We start from the raw sequence: 20,228 nt of genomic DNA on the forward strand, positions 1-20,228 counted from the left end.
CTCTATCAGCCGCATTTTCCAAACCCTGGGTAACTCCAATTTATACCACTGACAGCCTGTCTTCTCACATGTAAAACACATATACTGCCTATACCACCTACCCCAACATGTTGTTAGAATCGAATGAAATGCAACAGCAATCTATATAACATATATATAGAGCACAGTAAACGACAAAACAAAGTCTTCACGAATTAACTCGAAGGCAAAATGAGCGTTTAGCATCGAACTGGAAAGTGTAAGGCAGGTTCCCGTGTCGCCCACACCCAAACATTATCTTAAGTAAGTATGTGCTCTGGCTACCCACTAAAGGGGAGGAATAACAGTCACACAATTAGCAACAATCTCTCCCAGTGGTTTTTTTTTAAATAAGCAAACACATATTTTCCCTGCTTCTGTCATATAGTTACTATATGTCTTCTCCTTCCATTTCCCATGTAACTTAACCTAGAAATTACCACAGAGCAGTAAAAAGAGATCTTATTCTTTTTTATAGCTCCCTAGTTCTCTACTGGGTGGACATACTAGTTTATTTTATTACACCAGACCTTGACTGGACATGGGTTTTCCCCAATATTTTTCTTTTGAAAATAATGCAACAAAAACTCTGCGACTATGTGGTTTCATACTGGTGGAACATGTCTTCAGGATAAATTCCTCAAAGTAGGACTTTGACTTATGCATCTGCATTGTTGTGAGATTATGCCCACGTTCCCTTCTTGCAGTCGAACCATTCTGCAAGTCCGTCAGCAATGTGTGAAGGTAACTGTCTTTTCACAGCCTTATCAAAGAACGCAGTGCCAAGTTTATGGATATTCTTTCAATAGGACAGAAACTAGGTATAGTTTTACTTGCATTTCTTGTGTGTGAATTACATTGTAAAATGTAATTTGCAATTCTTTTTCTGTGACGTGTCCATTCATATCTTTGTTACTACTGTTAGATTCACTTCATTTCTTTAGGTCAGCCTACTTAGGCCCTTCATGTTTTTCGTTGTTGTTGTTCAAGCCACTGTTGGCTCTTACCTGGTCTCCCTGCTTCCACCCTATTATCACACAGTAGCTCTTCCTTTCTCTGCCCCGCCCTCCTTTTCTAAAATTGACATCATTTCCCTGCATATAATCCTCCAGGGGCTTCCCATTACAACTACATTAAAATTCATATTTTTTTCAAGGTGCACTAGGCATACAAGGTCTTCATCCACCACGTTCCTCCTGGCACCCCTTTCCCACTGCTGAAGCCGTCCCCATGCCCTTCTGTCCTTTGCCTGCGCTCAGCACGCTCCCATCTGAAGAACTCTGCAAGGAAGTCTCCACTCCCACATCCTCACATGGCTCCCTCTCAATGGCAGTCACTTAAGAAGAGCAGCTGTCTCACACCATTCAGACTTTCTTGTTCTTGGGTTGTCTCCCCTAAGGCTCCTCTGCCCTAACTGCCCCGAATTAGGGCAGAGGCTTTGTCTTGTACGTCAGTTTGTCCAGCATTTGTAATGGTGACCGACAGACATCTAACAATTTCAGTGCACCAAAGCCAGTTAAGTTTCTCCCAATTGTTCTATACCTTCTAAGGTTTCATCTAATGCTATCTTTTCTTTTATCATCTAAGATCAGCATTACTTTCAGATCTTAGCACAGTAGTTATCAGAACTAAAGACACAAGAACTACGAACACCTAAGAATCCAGTGAGAAACGAATGGTGACTTTAATTTGGGATTAAGAACATTTAATGTTAAAATACCTTAACTACAAAATGACATCCTAATTAAGTTATAAGAAAGTATACCATCTGAATTCTACAAGGAGGTATAATGCATCCAGTTTTATCTATGACCCCAGGATAAAGCATTATAATGGGATTGTGTAGTTTCACTTTTAAAAGGTGACCAATCATACAGGGTGGGTGAATGAATCATGCTCCAACCATCTGATGATATGCTGGACAGTTATTAAAAGGTGTGTAGTAAAGCCCTGGCAGTTGCATGAAAATACATCCTGGAAAGTTCTCTAGCTGACAAGCATAGTTCCAGGAGTTTCATGTCGCTACTTCTCTTTATAACAAAAAGTTACAAAGCAGCACATGAAGAGTGACCATCTTTGTAGAATAACAAAATACTATGTTTATATGCATAAAGAAGGTTCAGGAAAAATCAACACCAAAATATTAATAAGAGTTCTGGATATTCTGAGTGTAAGTGAATGACTTCAAATGCTTATTTATACTGTCACTACCGTACCCACCCCCCCCCCAAAAAAAAAAAACAACAGAAGAAAGGAGGGATTAAAATAGCTACTGGAAAGAGGAAAGGTCTGTTGCTCAGAGGCTTCTCCACCTAATATTGCCAATTCCTTCTCCATTCACTTATCATGGGGAAGGGGGAGGAAGGGGCCACTGGAGAGGGCACCGTTAGCCAACACATTAGCAAAGCTCATAAGGTAAGAACGTAAAAGGCTGTATGAAAAGTTGATGAGTAATAATAAAATTGGATAACAGAACCTTAGTGTCTTTTTTTTGTTACTGATACTACCATTGGTTTTATTAGATATACTGCTACATAAAGGCAAGGTAGTAGAAAAAATTTAAGTCTACCTGAAATCCATACTAGGTTCTTAGGAATATCTTTGAAATGACTTGAAAAAATCATATTCTTCTGTTTCAGAGCATCATTCATTTATAATTTTGTGTAAGTATCCAAATAATTCAATTCTCCATTGTAGAAAGGCCAGAATGTTTTACATCTAAGTGGGTATTTCTTAGTTTCTCGGGAAACTGATATAAAAATTGACTGAAATAAAGACAATGAAAGCAAACTTTCCATGGGGTACTTTATATTTGGGCTTCTGACCTGTTTCTATGGAAACTTACAGCAAATATTGAAACTGAGTTTCTTGTATCACTTTATTGAATCCCCCCAAAATTAAAAAGTTCCTTGAAATGGAATTTTAACTATCATGTTAAACATAAAAAGGTAAATTCTTTGCTCACACACACACTTTCTGCCAGGTCTTCTGATTTAACACTCCGCATCACAGTCCTATGCTTATCCTCAGTACCTTACCTGCCCTCTCACCAGCTTCTCTGAAAGTCCCTCTGTCCGGGGCATTCTTGGCTTCACTTTGAAGTCATCAGAATAAATGCTTTAAAATATTTCAACTCGTTTACGAGGTAGATTCATGCTATATCATGACCTCTACTTTCTTATTCTTCATAAGGAATTTAGAATACAGGATGGAGAGGTAAGTGCTGCTTCTTTTTGAATGGAAATCATCAACACTGGAGTAAGAGGCTCACTTTATGGAGAAATTATAAAATACGAACTGCATGCTGAAGAGTATAAGCACCACGAGAACTCGATTTGGAACACCTATCACCTCCACGGCAGTCTGTTCTGTTCAACAGCTGTGTCACAGTCATTTTGGCGATCTAAGTCACTGTTTCTTCATTGGCAATATAGGGAGAATGTACATGGACCTTTGTGTAGTTACAAGGGCCAATTGAGATATACCTGGAAATGTGCTGTAAATCTTAAAAGAAAATATAAAGGACCTATTTTGGTCTCTCATCCACCAGGACCCACCAACTAACTGGTTTGTAAAATCACTCGGAGGTTGACCATATAGCACTAAGCAGAGCAGAAGTTTTCACAAGTATTTACTTGCTTTGTGTTTAATGGTACAACTAATTCACCTAATTTATTCCTTTGGTTCACGATATTAGAATATTCTGAAAAGGAAGCACTTTGCAGTTAAAAAGTCATGTCCACCATCTGGGTGAATCCACAGGCTTAATTATTTTAACTTTTAAAGAAATTAAGAGCTCAATGGAAGTTTAAATAGAACAAGAACTACTATTTTCTTGGTGAAAAAATGTCTGGCATTTTAATGAAACGAATGGGCCAATGGGCCTATAACATCTTTATGAAACATTTTCTACTCAGAGAACAGTCTTCATTGGCCAAGTTGCTACCCAGAATTATTTTAAATCAAACATTTCATCTCTTCTACCCTTCCTCCCCAATCCCGCCCATCACGGCCCCTCCCCCCTCCCCCGCCCCACCCCCGTCCCAGCCTTTTGGTCTTCAGAACTTGCACTCAACATTCTTAAAGCTGAACAGGATTCTAAGGGCAGGAGGGGAGAGGAAGCAGAGGGAGCCGTGGAGACAAACATTCTTGTGCAGGATCTGATATCTTGATCCCAAACCTTTATATTACAAATTAAAGTCTAAGTTTATGTCCGTGTTCTCTTTTGAAACTTTTGACCAAGTCCCATGAACCACCCCACCTCTCCTTTGGAACAGGCAAAGTCAAAGTCTGTTAGGATACTGAAGCAAGACAAGACATACTTGTGTCCAAGCGGGAATTTTAAAGTAATCAGAACTCTGTGAATTCTCCTTTGCGGGGGGCGGGGCAGGACCTATACTCCACAGCGCTGGCAGTAACCTTTCACGTCGTTCAGCTATTTTAAGTTCTCTTTCCCACATTTTCTTTCCTTCTTGTTCAAATTATAGTAGGAAGGAATAAAGCAGCTTCTATCCAACTGAAAACTACCTACTTAAAAACACCATGTAGACTCTTATATGCCAGTCTCTATTTTGAACTCAAATAACAAATTCTAAAATGTTTGCGTCTGAGTTACCCCCAGTAGCAACTACCTGAATGGGTGGGAGGCAAGGGTATCACAGGCCCTTACCTGACTCCTTCAGGCACCATCTGGATAATTCAAGATAAGGAGGTCGATGAATACTCCAAGGCTGGGGTATTAAAGTTCTCAATGACACAATATACCAAAAGTCTTTATAACGTCCCATAAGACGCTAAATAGAGGCTGAAACAGGTAGGGCGCAGGGTCTCAGCCTGGGTTGAGAAATGGGGATAGGGGAAAGAACTGAGCGTTTGGTAGTGAAGAGGGAAAGAAACTGGCCGGACGGGATGAGGAAAGAATAAGGGGTGGGGACGCTCGGCAGAACCAGCCTTCCTCCCCGGTGCCCAGCCCCGGGAAGGCCAGCTCCGGGCAGGAAGGAGCCCGAGGCGGTGGCTCTCTCCCGGGGGACCCAGGGGATGGCGGAGGCCAGAGGTATTCCCAAGATCTCCCGCCTGCTGCCGCCTCCTTACCGTCCGGCATCTCCCGGTCACTTATGTGCTGCAGGTGGTGGCCCTCGCCGGTTCCAAAATCCAACTCTGCGGGGTCCACGGCAGCGGGCGAAGGTGCTACCGCCACCGCGTCCCCAGCCGCCGCCTCATAGATCTCAGACTCGTAGTCCGGCTCTGCCGGCTCCGAGCGCCGGCTCAGCTTGGGGCTGGCACTGGGCTTCACGCAACAGGTCAGCGTGTTCCCCATGAGGTGCCTACACTCTTCGCCTATGTCGCTGCGTTTGCTCACCCCGGACTCCTGCCCCCACCTCCGACTCCGCTGCGCTGGGTAATGCCCCCTCCCCCAACAATGGCGCGGCCGGCACGAGCAGCCCCCGGGGCTGCGCCGCACAAACAGGCTTGGCCTCCGCCGCTGTTCGCACGCCCGCAGGGCTGCCGGGCCCCGGGCAGGGCTCCGGGCCCGGCCGCACCCCTTGCCGTAGCACTGCTACCGCCTCCCTCGAGTTGCCCAGTCTGCGAGGGCTGCGCCCAGCCCGACTTATTTAAAAGGGGTGGGGACCAGACTAGCGCTGAAAGCTACAACCACTGCGGGAAGAGAGCGCAGCCGAAGCCCCACCTCCTCTCGCAACCGCCTCTTAACTGAAAGCCGTTGTCCTGTATGCCAGCAGCCAACCGGAACGAGTGCTCAGGTCACCTGGTTAGGAGCAACCAATCAGGCCCAGAGCTCGCTCCACGCGGTCAGCCTCACAGGGAAGGGATGTGATCACAATGCCCCGCCCCGTCCCCCGCCCCTCGGCGGCTCCGCCCCACAACGCCCTGAGCCGCAGACTCCGGTTTCCATTCATAGCGGCGTCCGCGTGCTTCCCGGAGCTTTCCGGTCCGAGGGAAGCGCCCGGGACCTTTATTAATAAGAAGCCCTCTGTCAGTGGGCTCCGTAGAAAGGCCCTGTTGGTAAACAAGGCTAAGCCAATTGGTTACCTATTCGGTTTCACCGGCTCTGACAGCTAATTTGATGTATTTACTCAGGGGGTGAACTTAGTTACACCCTAATTTGTTGACCGTTTTTGTAACAAAATGCTCCTCTCTGCCTTCTAAAAGTGTTAGTCCTCTCCTGCAACTTGTTATAGCAATCCCTAGGGTCGTGGTCCAACTCTGGAAACAGCTATGCAGTGTGTCTTGAATGAGACTCCAGGACACGTTACCCTTCCACTTCCTCTTCTGCCATTCGGACCCAACCAATCCTTCCCAGCTCAGAAACGCACGGAGTCACGAATTCACTTTCCTCGCCTATTTCTCCCTTCCACGGCAGGAGTTTCCTGATTTTGTTTGTTTTTGCCAACAATACTTAGAGCATGATCTCACAAAAAATTCAGAACCTCAAAGGGGAGTACCACAATCCTGTTTGATAAAGATGATGAGGATGTTAACATTTGGCAAACACTAGGAGCCTAACCCAATTCCAAGAGAGTTATTCATTTCACCATCCAAAACAATCCTCATTTTAGACAAGAAATTGAGACATAGGAGTAAAGCAAGGCCCCCAAGGTCACATAGTTGTTCAGGGGCAAGGCCAGGATAGAGTGTATCCCCCAAGGCACCATAGTGTGATTACCAGAAAATAAAGGTAGAAGTAAACCCTGGCTGGTGGGCTCAGTGGATTCAGGACTGGCCTGTGAGCCAGGGTCACTGGTTTGATTCCTGGTCAGGGCACATGCCTGGGTTGTGGGCTCTCCCTTCCTCCCTTCTCCTCTCCTTAAAAAATAAATAAATTTAAAAAAGAAAGGTAGAACTAAAATGTGGAAGGAAGTGATATTGTATCAGGATTTTTTTAAAAGGAAAAGCACTTTTATGATGTGTATTTTATTATTTCCCTTTCATCCAACACTAAGTCTCTCTGGGGTGCCAGGCACTGTATGTGAAAAACACTCCTGCCCTCAGTGTGCTCAGGCGGAAGAGAAAACAAAGGCTTAGAGAGTTCAGTTGTTTGAGCTCATGCTAGGCAGTATACCTGAAGCTTATACAAAATTATACTGAATGTAAACTAATTGAAGAATAAAATTTTAAAAGTGACATGTAATTGCAAAAAGTGTGACACTTACAAACCCTTTAAGCACACAAGGTGCACCCCCCCCAAAAAAAAAAAGGACCAGAGCGAGTGTTCTCCTTCACTTAAAAGATGGCAGGAGGGAAAGGTCACCTTAAAAATGAGGGAAGCATGCTCCAGCTCATGTGTCTCAGTGGATTGGGCAACCACCTGCAAACCAAAAGGTCTCCAGTTCCATTCCCAGTCAGAGCACATGCCTGGGTTGCGGGTCAGGTCCCCAATTAGGGGCATGTGAGAGGCAAACGATAGATGTTCCAAATAAAAAATAAATCAATAAATTAAAAAAAATGAGGGAAGCAGGGAGGTTAATATTTAATTTAATAGTTTAAAAGAAATAAGAACTGATGATAAGAATAGGCGATATACTGAAATGTGGAAAACCACTGTAGAATGTACAATGGAAAAAGATTAGATGAAGTTCAGTTACAGTAAAGAGTCTAGTTAAATCCTTAGGACCTACTGACTACATTCAATAATAATAATAATAATAATAATAATAATAATAAATATTGTCTGAACTCTTAGGAATGTATTTTGGGTGATTCTTATAGACTTGAGACAATGCCTTAGATTAAGTGCCTGCATTTAACAACAGAAACACACACAAATAGATATATACAACACTGAAGATTAAAGAATTTTAAACTCGCTAAGCAAAAAAAAAAAAAAAAAAAAACCTGGGAAGAATTATTAGGAAAATAGTTTTGAAAATATTTTATTTGAAGAGAACATTGGAGACCAGTAAGAAAAAACCCTCTCCTACTGTAACAGTGGCAAGTCTAGGGGAACAAAGGCAAACTAATAGGAGTAACGTGATTTGAATTAAGCAAGAGTTTTACTTTGTGATAAAAACTAATAATTTGCATTTACCTACTGATGGTTGAATATCCCCTGGGAGAACTTTATGATCAGTGTTTACATGGTCTGCAGTAAACTCATTATTCATTCAGTTTATTCATTCAATATCCATTCAATCCCTGGGCCCTTACCACATACCACAGAATTTTAAGGTGCTGGGGATGTTGCTCTGACCAAGATATGCAAGTTGCCTGTTCTCCTGAAACTTATTCTCCACGTCATGTCTCCCAAGCCCATGATGGCTCCTTTACTCGCATGTCAGGTGCCTGGCCTGCGAAGGCTGGAACATGTGAGACTGGCTGGACTTCCCTCACAGCCTGGTGGTCTCAGAGGAGTCAGATTGCTTACTGAACACAGATATATAATCTAAGTGTGTTTCATTTCTCTGGTAAACACGTGAATCTAAAAAAGGAAAAATGCGGTGAGCAACACTCCTTCAATTAAAGAAAAAACTCTCTGAGCTAGTTTCTTCACTGTTATAAAGTTCATCCAGAATGTCACCTTACAACGGATTATGCTAAACTTACTGTAACCAAATCTAAGTCGTATACGCTACCCATCCGAATTACCCCCTTTCCCCTTTGGTCTCTTGAGTTTTTTAAGAGCTAGAAAGAACACAGATTTCTGCAAGTGCTCTCTGAACCAAATTTGCCATAGGTTAAGTTTATTTCATGATGTTTCAACTTATATGTTTGAAAATAACATCTACATTCCATCAAACTAAGAGCAAAAATTTTCTAAAACATACTAAGGACATTACATTTTCCTAGTGATTACTTTATTAATAGAGCAACTTGGAATCTATGGTATCAGCATGAGAGTTGTCCCATGTAAAAATAAAACCACTGCATGAAAATTCATGCTTTAAATGTTGTCTTTGCTGCTTTTGACTAGCAATTTCCATATGAATGCCCTGTGAAGTTCTTTACATGCATAAACTAATTCCCACAAAAATCCCATGATGTAATAATATGAAAGGCACTGAAGGAAACACTCCACATAAAACCCAGCTGATCTCATCACAGAAGGATTTTCCCTTCTTCTGGGACGAAGATGGAATGAACATGCTGTTCACTAATGCCTGTTTTTGAAGCAAGGGATGCCAAAGGCAGTGTGCCCTTCCCCAGAAGTACCAATGGAGTAGTCTGTAACACCTGCAAAGTCTGCTCAGCGCTCTCTGGGGTAGAAATCACGCTTTGCTAGCATTTCATGTTTCTATAAAAGAATAGGAAAAAACTTGCTCCTCAGAGTCCTCCATGACGTAAGAAGGCTGTGATAGGTAGCAGCTGTGATTAGGTGTGCCTACAGAGGAGCCGGAGGAAGCAGGGTCAGAAAAATACACATGCCCTCCTGACATCCTTCCAGGGCCTGACTGAAGGCCAAGCAGTCACAGGGTGAGCCATGCCAGTTCTGAGGCTCAGGATAATTGGGATAATTAATTCTTATTAAGTAGTAATGAATAATGACTTGAATGATGGAAAGTTTCCTACCTTCGGGCTGTGGGCTGGATCCGGTGCCCTGCAGAGCCGTAATGGAGCCTGGGGCACAGGAAAAATCAGTAATACTTAGCCTGTCTTTACTAAAGTGGTTGATATTTTGTTCATCATAAATTTTTATATAACTTTTATTTTAAAAAATATCCCATTAAAATAGTATTGACATTGATTACTGAGTTTCTGGGTGCTCCCCTAAATTTGGCTCCCTTGGCAAGTCCGCCTCACTGACCTCCCCCCACCCAGGCCTCGTGCCCAGGGCACCGTGGGCAGTGTTTGGATAGTGCTTGTCTTGTCCTGTATTTTTTTTTAATTTTTTACATTTATTTAATTTTTTGACTGGCTGTTCAAGCACAGTTTTATGCCTTTTCCCCCCAGCCCAGCCCTCCGCACCTCTCTCCCGTTTCCACCCCGCCCCCGTTATTGTCCATGTGTCCTTCATAACTGTTCTTGCCCTTTAAAAGAAATAAAGGGAGAGCCACATCTTTGGGCCGGTCGTTCACTCTTCACGTCCTGAAACGTCCAAGGCATTGAGATCAAACGAATAAAGTATCGTCTGCTCCAGAGGTGACAGACCGTCTCAAGTCTTGCACCATTATCACCCTAGTCTGCGTATGAGAAATTGAGACTCAGTACGCGGCGCCCACATCCAGGATGAAAAATCTAGGAAGCGGCAATCGAGAACTTGAATCCAGCCTGGGTAGGTTCCATAGGTTGTACTCTCAGCCACTGGGCTGTGAGAAATTGCTGTGTTTTCCACCGAAAAAGACAAATTGTGTATTTTTCTCATTTCACAGCTAACTAAACGTTATCACAAAATATCTTCTAATCATTTTTAATATGTTGTGTTGTCTTTTTCCTCTTATGGAAGTAACATGTATTCACTGAAGAGAAATTAGAAAATACACACGATGCATAGATATCCAAAGAGTCAAAATCTCACCCGCAGGGCCATTGTTGCCAGGTTGTTGCATCTCTCTTCAAGCTTTTAAGAAAGATAAATTATATGTATCTGATTTCAAAATGAGTTATGCTACACACGCAGTTTGTAAACTATGCCTTTTTTAAAACAATATACCTTGACCATCTTTCTCTGTCATTGCTTTTTTGCAGAGTAATTTGTAATGGCTTCATAATATGTATTCATTTGTTCATGAATATTTATTGAGGACCTGTATTCTCCAGACCCTCTGGAATTGACATTTAAATAAAGGGAGGCCTTCAAAGATAAACGAATAAATGTGTGTCAATTAATAGGGACCCTATTTTGAATGCATCAGGGAATCTGATAAAAGGCTGTTCCGGGCTGAAGTGAGCCACCCCCCCCCCCCCCCCGACCTTCCAAATTCATATGCTGAAGTCCAAACCACCAGTATCTCGAAACATGACTATATTTGGACGTAGGGAGTTTACAGCAGTAATGAGCTAAAATGAGATGACTAGGGTGATCCCCAATCCATTATTGCTGGTGTCCTTTTGACTGGGGGAAGTTTAGACCTGGACACATAGAGGGAAGACACAGGGATAAGACAACCACCTATAAGCCAAGGAGAGCTCTCGACCAGGAACTGATCCTTCCCTCATGGCCCTCAGGAGCAATTGACCCTGTTGGCACCTTAATCTTGGATTTCCAGCTTCCAGAACTGTAAGAAAATCAGTTTCTGTTGTTTAAGCCATCCAGTCTGAGGTATCTTGCATAGTGGCCCTACACACTAATACAGGGGCAGAGAAAGAGACCGAACAAAGTGAGAGAGTGCAAGCCCTGCAGTATCTGAAGAACAGCCAGTGCCAGGGCTGTGAAACGGTTCTTTACAACAGAGAAAAGTAAAGACCCAGATTTCTGGAAGCATGTCTGAGGAAAGAATGGGAAGAGAAGAAGTCAGAAGAGGAAGCAGGGTAACACTGGGTCCTAAAAGCACCCTGCAGGCCTTAGAAAGGACTCGATTATATGCTGGGGGAAATAGGAAACCACTGGAGAACCATCAAGCCTGAGATTGTAACAGGGGTCCTTGTGTGCTGTGTGAAGCCTAGACTAGATGTATCAAAATATTTGTAACCCTGTTATTGGTCAACTAAGTTATTTAGCAGTGCAAATAATTTAAAGCAGTGTTAATAATTTAATTAACTCTTAAAAGTTTGGAGTGAGAAGCAGGGGGAGAGGCATCGGGGACACTGGGCCCAAGTCCTAAGCCCTCTTGGTTCCCCTGCCGTGCCACTGGGCCATCCTACTGCCCAATCGGACAAACTGACAAACTGTCATTTTCAACAAGCCTCAGACTTTTCCACTGAATCCTTCCCCACAGGGTCATCCAGCAGGACCTCTCTGCCCCCATTTTAAGGCCCGCTGGTTGCTACCTCTTCCCCTCCCTTTGTCTGTTCCCTCTCCCTACATGTCTCAGACCCAAGTCCCAATCAGGCTCCCTCCACCCCAACTCAAGCCTTCCTGACTCACTGGCTCCCACTGCCAAGGTGCCGCCTTGCTCGCCTTTCTAGCTCTTTGCCCTCTCTTCCCTCCCACCTCCCCTCTTCTCTCCCCTCCTCTTCCTCCCCTTCCCGCCCCTCCTGCCTCCTCTCCCCTCCCTTTCCCTTCCCTCTCTCTTTCTCCCTCTACCCCTCTCTCATTTCCTCATTCCTGAATTTCCCTGAGGATGGAAAAGTGAAAGCCTCCTCTGATATCTGCGAATAAAATTTCAGGGAAGCAGACGATCTCCATTAGTCAAATATGGAGACAAAGTTAATGGCTACCCCACCAATATGACTTCCTATCAAGTCGGAGATAATGCCGCATAAGCAATAACACAGCCCAGTGCCGGACCAAACTCTGACCAGCATGCTTCTCTCAGGAGGCTTTTCTTAGTTGTCAGACCCTGTTATGTCACGGAGGCGTCTTCTCTGTGGAAAGGGCCCCCATCAGGACCTTTCTTTAAGAATGTACGTACTGATTTCTGGTCAAGACGGAGGTGGAGGTAAACTTGGCTCACCTCCTCACACAACCACAGCAAAATTACTACAAAACCACCAGAAACTTGAGCTGTATGAAGATCCAACTAAGGGATTAAAGTAACCACATTCATCCGGATGGGAGATGGGTAGGAGGGGTGGAGAGGCAGACGCAGAATGGGCTGGTCCCAAACCCACCTGTGGCGGATGGAAAGTGGAGGGACATCTCAGGAGTGATGGACCCTAACCCCCAGCCCGGGGTTCCAGGGCCAGGAAGATAAGGTTCCCGTAACTTCTGTGAAAACCAGTGAGGGTTGGGTCAGCGGGAGAGACTGCGGGATTCTCAGGCATCACCTGTTGGAGGGGCCCACACACAGACTTACTCAGAGTCACTCCATCTGAGCTCCAGCACCAGGGCAACCTTGAAGGGCACCAGTGGCGTATAGAGAAGAACTGAAGTTTCTGGCATCAGGGCAAGAGCTAGGGGACATTTTCCTCCCTGACCACACTGCAGAGAGTGTGGCCATTATTCTTTTTCTGAGCTCTCTGCCCACACAGCCACGGTACAGCATTACCACACTTGAGTTTCCATCATCGAGACACAAAAGGTTAGCCCTGCCCTGATTATCTAAAGCTCCACCCATTCAACTTAGGGACCCACCCAAGCTGGTAACAGTGGCTTTTCCATCTGAATGGCTGGGTTAGGCACAGGCTTCAGACCTTCCTAAATCCACTCGACAAACAATAGCTGAGCCCAGTCCCTGTACCTCTCACCGAGTGACCCCAGGCCTGGCACTAGCAGCAGCCATCTGCAGATCTCTTTATAGCTTATGCCGCAGGGCCCCAGACAGAACACAGGTGGTGGCTGACTCTGGCCTGCACCACCTGGGAAACCCCACAGCCTGTGCACCCAGCAGACAATCACAGAACACACCGGAGTACCGCCCAATCACCTCCGCAAGCCTCCGACGGAGGTGGTTGCTGGCCAGGGGTCACAGCCCATCCTACCGGCTGTCTGGCCCGGGCAAATTCCTCCCATTGACCTGCTGACAGCAATCAAGATTCAACTACAAGAGGAGGGAGTATTCAGTCTACATGGAAGGTGCACCTCAAGTACCCAGCTTAGGGGATAGTGGAGGCTGTGCCACTAGACCCTACAGGACACCTACTACATTAGGCAACACTACAAAGACATGGAATCAAAGCAGCTCTGCCTAATACATAGAAACAAACACAGGGAGGCTGCCAAAATAAAGGGACAAAGTACTATAGCCCAAATAAAAGAATAGAACAAAACCCCAGAAAAAGTCTTAAACAAAATAGAGATAAGCAATCCAGCAGATGCAGAGTTCAAAAGACTGGTTTTAAGGATGATCAAGGAACTCAGTGAGTTCTTCAACAGCACGGAAATGATCCAATCAGAAAGGAAGGAGACACTAATTGAAATAAAGAACAATTTACAGGAAATCAACAGCACAGTGGATGAAGCTGAAAATCAAATCAATGACTTGGAACATAAGGAAGAAAAAGATATCCACTCAGTACAACAAGAAGAAAAATGAATCCAAAAAATTAAAGATGGTATAAGGAGCCTCAAGCATTCCAACATTTGCATAATAAGGGTGCCAGAGGGAGAAGAGAAAAAGAGCAAGAAATTGGCAATTTATTTGAAAAAACAATAAAAGAAAACTTCCCTAACTCAGTGAAAGAAATAGACATAGAAGTCTAGAAAGCACAGAGAAACCCAAACAAGTTGGATCCAAAAAGGACCACACAAAGAAACATCATAATTAAAATGCCAAAGATAAGGAGAGAATCTTAAAAGACAGCAAAAGAAAAACAGATATTACCTACAAAGGAGTTCCCATAAAAGTCTTAGCTGATTTCTCAAAAGAAACTATGCGGGCTAGAAGGGACTGGCAAGAAATATTCAAAGTCATGAAAAGCAAAGTCCTACAACATAGATCACTCTATCCAGCAAAGCTATCAGTTAGAATGGAAGGGCAGATAAAGTGCTTCCCAGACAAGGCAAAGCTAAAGGAGTTCATCATCACCAAACCATTATAATAAACCATTATTATTTAAGTCCCTTAAATAAACTTATGTAAGAAAAAGATCAAAACTATGAATATTAAAATGGCAATAAATACATAACTATCAACTGAACCTAACTAATCAAACAAGCATGACAGAAACAGAATGACAGATATAGAGGACATTGGTACAGTGGCCAATGAGGAGGGAGGTCTGGGGAAATGGGGAGAAAGGTGAAGGAATTAAAAAGTACAAATTGGTAGTTGCAGAATAGACAGGGGGATGTTAAGAGCAAGTACAAGAAATGGAGTTGCCAAAGAACTTACATGCATGACCCATGGACATGAACAAAGGATGGGGGATCACGGGAAGGAGTGGGGAGTGTTGGGTGGAAGAGGGCACAGGGGGAAAAATTGGGACAACTGTAATAGCACAATCCATAAAAAAGAGTGCATGTACTTATTTTTGCCTTCCATTTAGTCTTTCCATGTTCCCCACAGCTCCCTACCCAAGGCCTACTGACTCTATTAACATTTACTTGTCATTCTTCTCTAGTCTGCATTTTATTATTCATTGAAAACAAGAGATTGAACAGGTTCTCTTTCTTAAAGAACAGACCCATAAAACTTGTAAAAAACAAACAAAAGGTGAATGCCATAAGTGAGTGTGCCAGTTCTGCACAGACTCTCACTGGACCACAGAGGAGCGTTGACATGAAGCCAGGCAGTGGTACTTCTACAGACTGGATACTCCCTAGTGCAAATACACAGGGCATGGTCAGAAGGGGAGCAACACACGGGCCACTAGCCTGGGTCCTCTCTGCCACAAAAGGCCTCAATGCCACCATATTACACCTACAGTTACAGCAAAGTGCTGTCAAGTGTGAAGAAAGACGGAATCACCGCCCAGCTTAACTCACTATCTCAACTACTGGATCATCTCTGTCATGAACTACAGACCAATGTTTTTAGTGAATATCCCAATGACTCCTTTAATCATCTTGAGAATGATGTAACTCCATCACACTGAATGTGTGTGTGCACGTGTGGGCTGAACTGTTTACTGACTAGATACTGACATTTAAAGTGCACCACAGAGGAGCATTTGGGATCTCACACAGGTCGTCGATTTGACTCAAACTCATAAAAACTTCATTTTAAATACCACAAATTTTGTAACCCCATCTTGGAATTTCTTTCTTTTATCTTTCCTTCTTTGGGGTTCAGTTTGGTTTATTATAGACACGGCCTGTGCTTCTCTTGACCTCTGCGAGGCCCTCTGAAAACCTGAAACCGAGTGAGGTGACAAAGTCCGGTCATTGCAGCACTGGGGCCTCCTCACGTTACTCCTGTACTCAGAAAACTAAGTGTTGTTGTAGAAGACCAACAGCCACAAAGCTTCTTCCCAGGCTCATCTGTTTCTGAATTCTTGCATTTTGAGTTTAATTTCAGCATTAGGGAATTTTCTACACTGGAAATATCTGGGTGAGACCAAAAGAAAATCTCGCGTGAATCCACATCTCCCAGAACCAGGAGGAATCGGATACACCTCTTGGGGGAAGGGAGAAAGGGAACTGATTTCACCTGTTTGCATGACTACAGTTTCACCTTTGCAACTGCCATCGCTAACCAGGCACTGACGCGACCCTGCGTGCAGTACAGCAGTGACAGCATAAAACTTTTCAACAACGCTCGTTCTCTGTAATAACACTGTCATCTTGAGTTGGAGGGATCATGGCACTGCCTGTATGCAGTTTTAAATTCCCCGGTGAGATGCCAAATATATTTCTGTCAACAGACACTGTTTCAAAACGCTGGAGTTCAAGTTAGCTGAATACCAGGGCACTGACTCAAGTCGCTATGGAGGAAACAAATATATCTTCACCTCATTCAAATGGCAAACCATGGAGGAAATCTGCCGTGAACTGCCCATGGCCACGTCACTGTGATGCAGCCAACACTCAACCTCTGGCCGTCTGGCTCCAAGCTTAGTCTCTTCCTAGGAAGCCACTCAATTTTTGTGTGTCAGGCACTGTGTGAAGTGATCTTCATGTGTTAATGATCCCTCCTTGAGGAGCTCATTGTTTTCCCATTTTTCAGATGAGGGAAGCAGGGCCCAGGCCACTTGCTCAGGACCTAAGACCTGGTCTCACCTGCCTCCCAACCTCACATGCTTTCATTTCATTGCACAGGACAAGCAGCTATGGGTTCCGAAGGTGCATGGAGACTCCAAGGAAAGAGGATACGCACTGTGAGAGCCCAATCAATCAGGTTCTGAAATAGGAGAAACATCCCATAAACACATAAGACACAGAGGAGTTAAGAATGCCATGGCACACTCCCTATTCGTCTCCCTGGGCCTTCCAGGGTGCTGGCCCCTGAAATGGAGTGAAGAAGCTGCCATCTTGAGAAGTCAGCCTAGAAGGCATCCATCAGTCTTGTGGTGAGCTTGACTTTTTATATCCTCATGGGTCCCGATCCCAGCCATTTCTTACATTTTTGAGTCCTCTGATTAGGTCAGTGGTTTTAAAAGGCTCAAGCCACAGGCCTGCAGTGGAAACATGAGAGAAACTATTCTTGCAAAGTGAAAAATCAGCTTGTTGTTTTCCTGTTATTCATTTTGAGTTTCCTCTTTCTCACCACTGGACATTGTTTAAAGAACATTATTTAAGTACTAAATTACAGTAATTTCTATGTTCTTTTTTTTTCCTTGTGGGTATTCTTATTTATTTTACAATTATAGTTGACTTACAATATTACAATTAGCTTCAGGCACACAGCATCATGATTAGATATTTACATGCCCTCAATTCCTATTTCTTTACATCATTTTTTGACATGCATTCATAGCCTCAGCTTTTGACAGAATTTGGCAATAGAGCCAGCCCAGCCTGGTGCCAAAGATATTTCCCCTGTAAAAAGGTGTTTTATTTTCTTGAACTGTGTACACAATTGTCACTTTTCTTTGTTTCTTCAGAAATGGAGCCCCTTTCTACAATCAACTATTGTCATCTCTTCTTTCTGAGGTCATCTCAGTCTGTTGTTATTTATGTATCTATAACACAGATTGACTTACAGTGCATGAGTCCTCAACCAGGGCTGCTCCGACATCGTCCCCCAGGAAGCTGAGTGTGCAAATGCACGTACCCACGCAGGGCGCCGTGCTCAGAACTCTGTGTCAGAGCCAAGTACTGCAGCTGAGAGTCTGATATCAGGAATCGACTGTTCTTTGATCCCTCCCCCAAGATTTATCTACAACCCTTTTACCTTATTCCCAGATTTTAACATGGTAACTTTTATTTTTATTTTTTATTACATTTACTGGACATTGGTTAATGAGCTCACATAGGTTTCAAGTTCACATTTCTATGATACATGTCTGTATACTGCATTGTGCACCCACCACCCGAAGTCGAATCATCTTCTGTCAGCACATATATAGCCCCCTGACCCTTTACTACCTGCCCACCGCCCTTCTTTCTGGTAACCACAACATATGAGTGCAATCATATGGACCTCCGCCTTTTGTGACTGACTTACTTAGCTCAGCGTAATACTCTCGAAGTCCATCCATGCTGTCACAAATGACAATATTTCATCTTCTCTTATGGCTGAGTGGTATTCCACTGTATATATATGTACCACATCTTCTTTATCCAATTCCCTATCAAAGGGTACTTTGGTCGTGTCCATGTCTTGGTCACTGTGAATAACACTGCAATGAACATAGGGGCAGAGATATGCGTATTTTTGCAAATAAGTGTTTTCAACTTGTTCAGGTAGATAACCAGAAGAGGGATTGCTTATAAGGAACCTGCACGCGTGGGATGGCAAATGTAACCTGGCCCCGTGGGAAAACCCACAGGTGTGTGGTGCCACGCAGGGTGCCAAGCCCATGGATGGTTCTCTTGTGGGAGATCAGGCCTGAACTGTATATAGGCTGCTTTGTGATGTGCTCTTGCTAAAACTACCTCACCCTGAGTTGAGATAGCAAATCCTTACTGCATATCTTTAAAGTAACTTCCTGAAGTCTGTGCTGATTCTCCCAAGCATTGAAGTGTAACCAGACCAATGACTCTTATCGGTCCCTTACATTTGCAATTTTTTTTTCCTTGTTAATCTATAGAAAGTAATCAGTAACATCCTTTCCACTGCTATCCGTAAAAAAATAATTACCTAAAGCAAACCTAAGCATAATGAATGAAAACCTTCTTCAATGTGTGCTGTTAGAAAGCCAACAAAAAGCCAATAAAAGCCTGTTGAGGCAAGGGGTCGGGGCACTCTCCTCTTGAGAGAGTAGCCATGCCATCCCTTCTCCTCCACAGGACTTCCGTGGTCCATGTGAATTTGTCTCCTCACATCCAGTGCTGCAGACACTGCTGGCCAGTGCCCGCATCAATTGCTGGGTCATACAGTAACTCTATTATTTTTGAGGAACTGCCATACTATTTTCCATAGTGGCTGTATGAGTCTGCCTTCCCACCAGAAGTGAATGAGGGTTCCTTTTTCTCCACAATCCCACCAACACTCATTACCTGCCTTGTTGATAATGGCCATTCTAACAGATGTGAGATGGTATCTCACTGTAGTTTTGATTTGCATTTCCCTAATAACTAGTGAAGTTAAGCATCTTTTCATATATCTGTTGGCCACTCATATGTCTTCTTGGGATGCTCTGCTCATTTTTCAATTGTATTGTTTGTTTGGTGTTGAGTTGTACGAGCTCTTTATATATTTAGCATATTAATCCTTTGTCGGACCTATTGTTTGCAACTATTATCTCCCATTTGTTTGCCTTTTTTATTGTTCTTTTTTTTTCTGTTGTTGTGCAGAAGCTTTTTAGTTCAATATAGTCTCATTCATTTTTGCCTTTACTTACCCTACCTTTGGGGTCATATTCATAGAATGTTCTCTATGACAAAGATTCATAAATTTAGTACCTATGTTTTCTTCTATGTAATTTATTGTATCAGATCTTATATCTAGGTTGCTGATCCATTTTGAATTAATTTTTGCACTTATGGACAGCCTGTGATCTACTTCCATTCTTTCACATGTGGCTTTTCAATGTTCCCAGCACCATTTATTGAAGACGCTCTCAGGAATTCTATCCCATTCACGATCCATTTTTATATTAATATCTGGGCTTGGCATTCTCATCCCACATGGACAGTACGAATACAGATCTTACACCTTTGCATGGGTTTCCCACCCCCCACCCTTATGAGGCTTTAATTTCTCAAAGGAAATTACTTCTCATGCAAAGTGTCCAAGGCACAGACTTCCTTAGGCCATGGATGTAGTCTGTCTGATGCTCTTGTTACAAAGGGGACAGCATTTCCAGGATTCTGTTCTCGGCACAGGTCTTGGTTCCAGCTGCTTCACTGGTGTGAGCCGTCAGTCACGGTCTTCATCCTTGTATGGCATTAAATGCCAGCCATGGTCATTCGGACCTACCTCAGGTGTTGTGTCCCAGGGCGGCTTTGACATCATCTCGTACATGTATTGCTCTGCTTTTGAGGTCCATTTTCTGGTTTCAGCTCCTAGATATTTTTTTTTTTCAGAAAGAAAAATATTGCATTTTATTCAGAAATCCTGTTTGGAGTGGAATAGTTCTACAGCACCCTTGGAGCTGTGGAGTGGGAAGAGGGGCCCCCGCTGGATTTTGAGCCCTTGAAAGGTTTCTAGACAAGAGAGTCTCAGACTATATTA

General features: G+C 43.6%; 1 protein-coding gene across 2 annotated transcripts in view; it reads right to left on the minus strand.

The window, feature by feature from the left end:
• CCNYL1 (cyclin Y like 1) overlaps nucleotides 1–5,625 on the minus strand; it is a 34,088-nt gene extending 28,463 nt beyond the window's left edge. The window contains exon 1 of one of the 2 annotated variants that reach the window (XM_037166008.2): nucleotides 5,110–5,625. In XM_037166008.2, the coding sequence (XP_037021903.1) occupies nucleotides 5,110–5,335 (226 nt within the window). In that variant the 5' untranslated portion in view covers nucleotides 5,336–5,625. Of the gene's footprint in view, nucleotides 1–4,687; nucleotides 4,861–5,109 lie in introns of those variants that run through there. The other variant, XM_037166009.2, reaches the window with a different exon arrangement.
• Between the last annotated feature and the right edge of the window lie 14,603 nt (nucleotides 5,626–20,228).

The sequence above is a fragment of the Artibeus jamaicensis genome, unplaced genomic scaffold (genome assembly GCF_021234435.1).
Source record: "Artibeus jamaicensis isolate MK-2021 breed Jamaican fruit bat unplaced genomic scaffold, CSHL_Jam_final contig_1015, whole genome shotgun sequence".
NCBI lineage: Eukaryota > Metazoa > Chordata > Mammalia > Chiroptera > Phyllostomidae > Artibeus > Artibeus jamaicensis.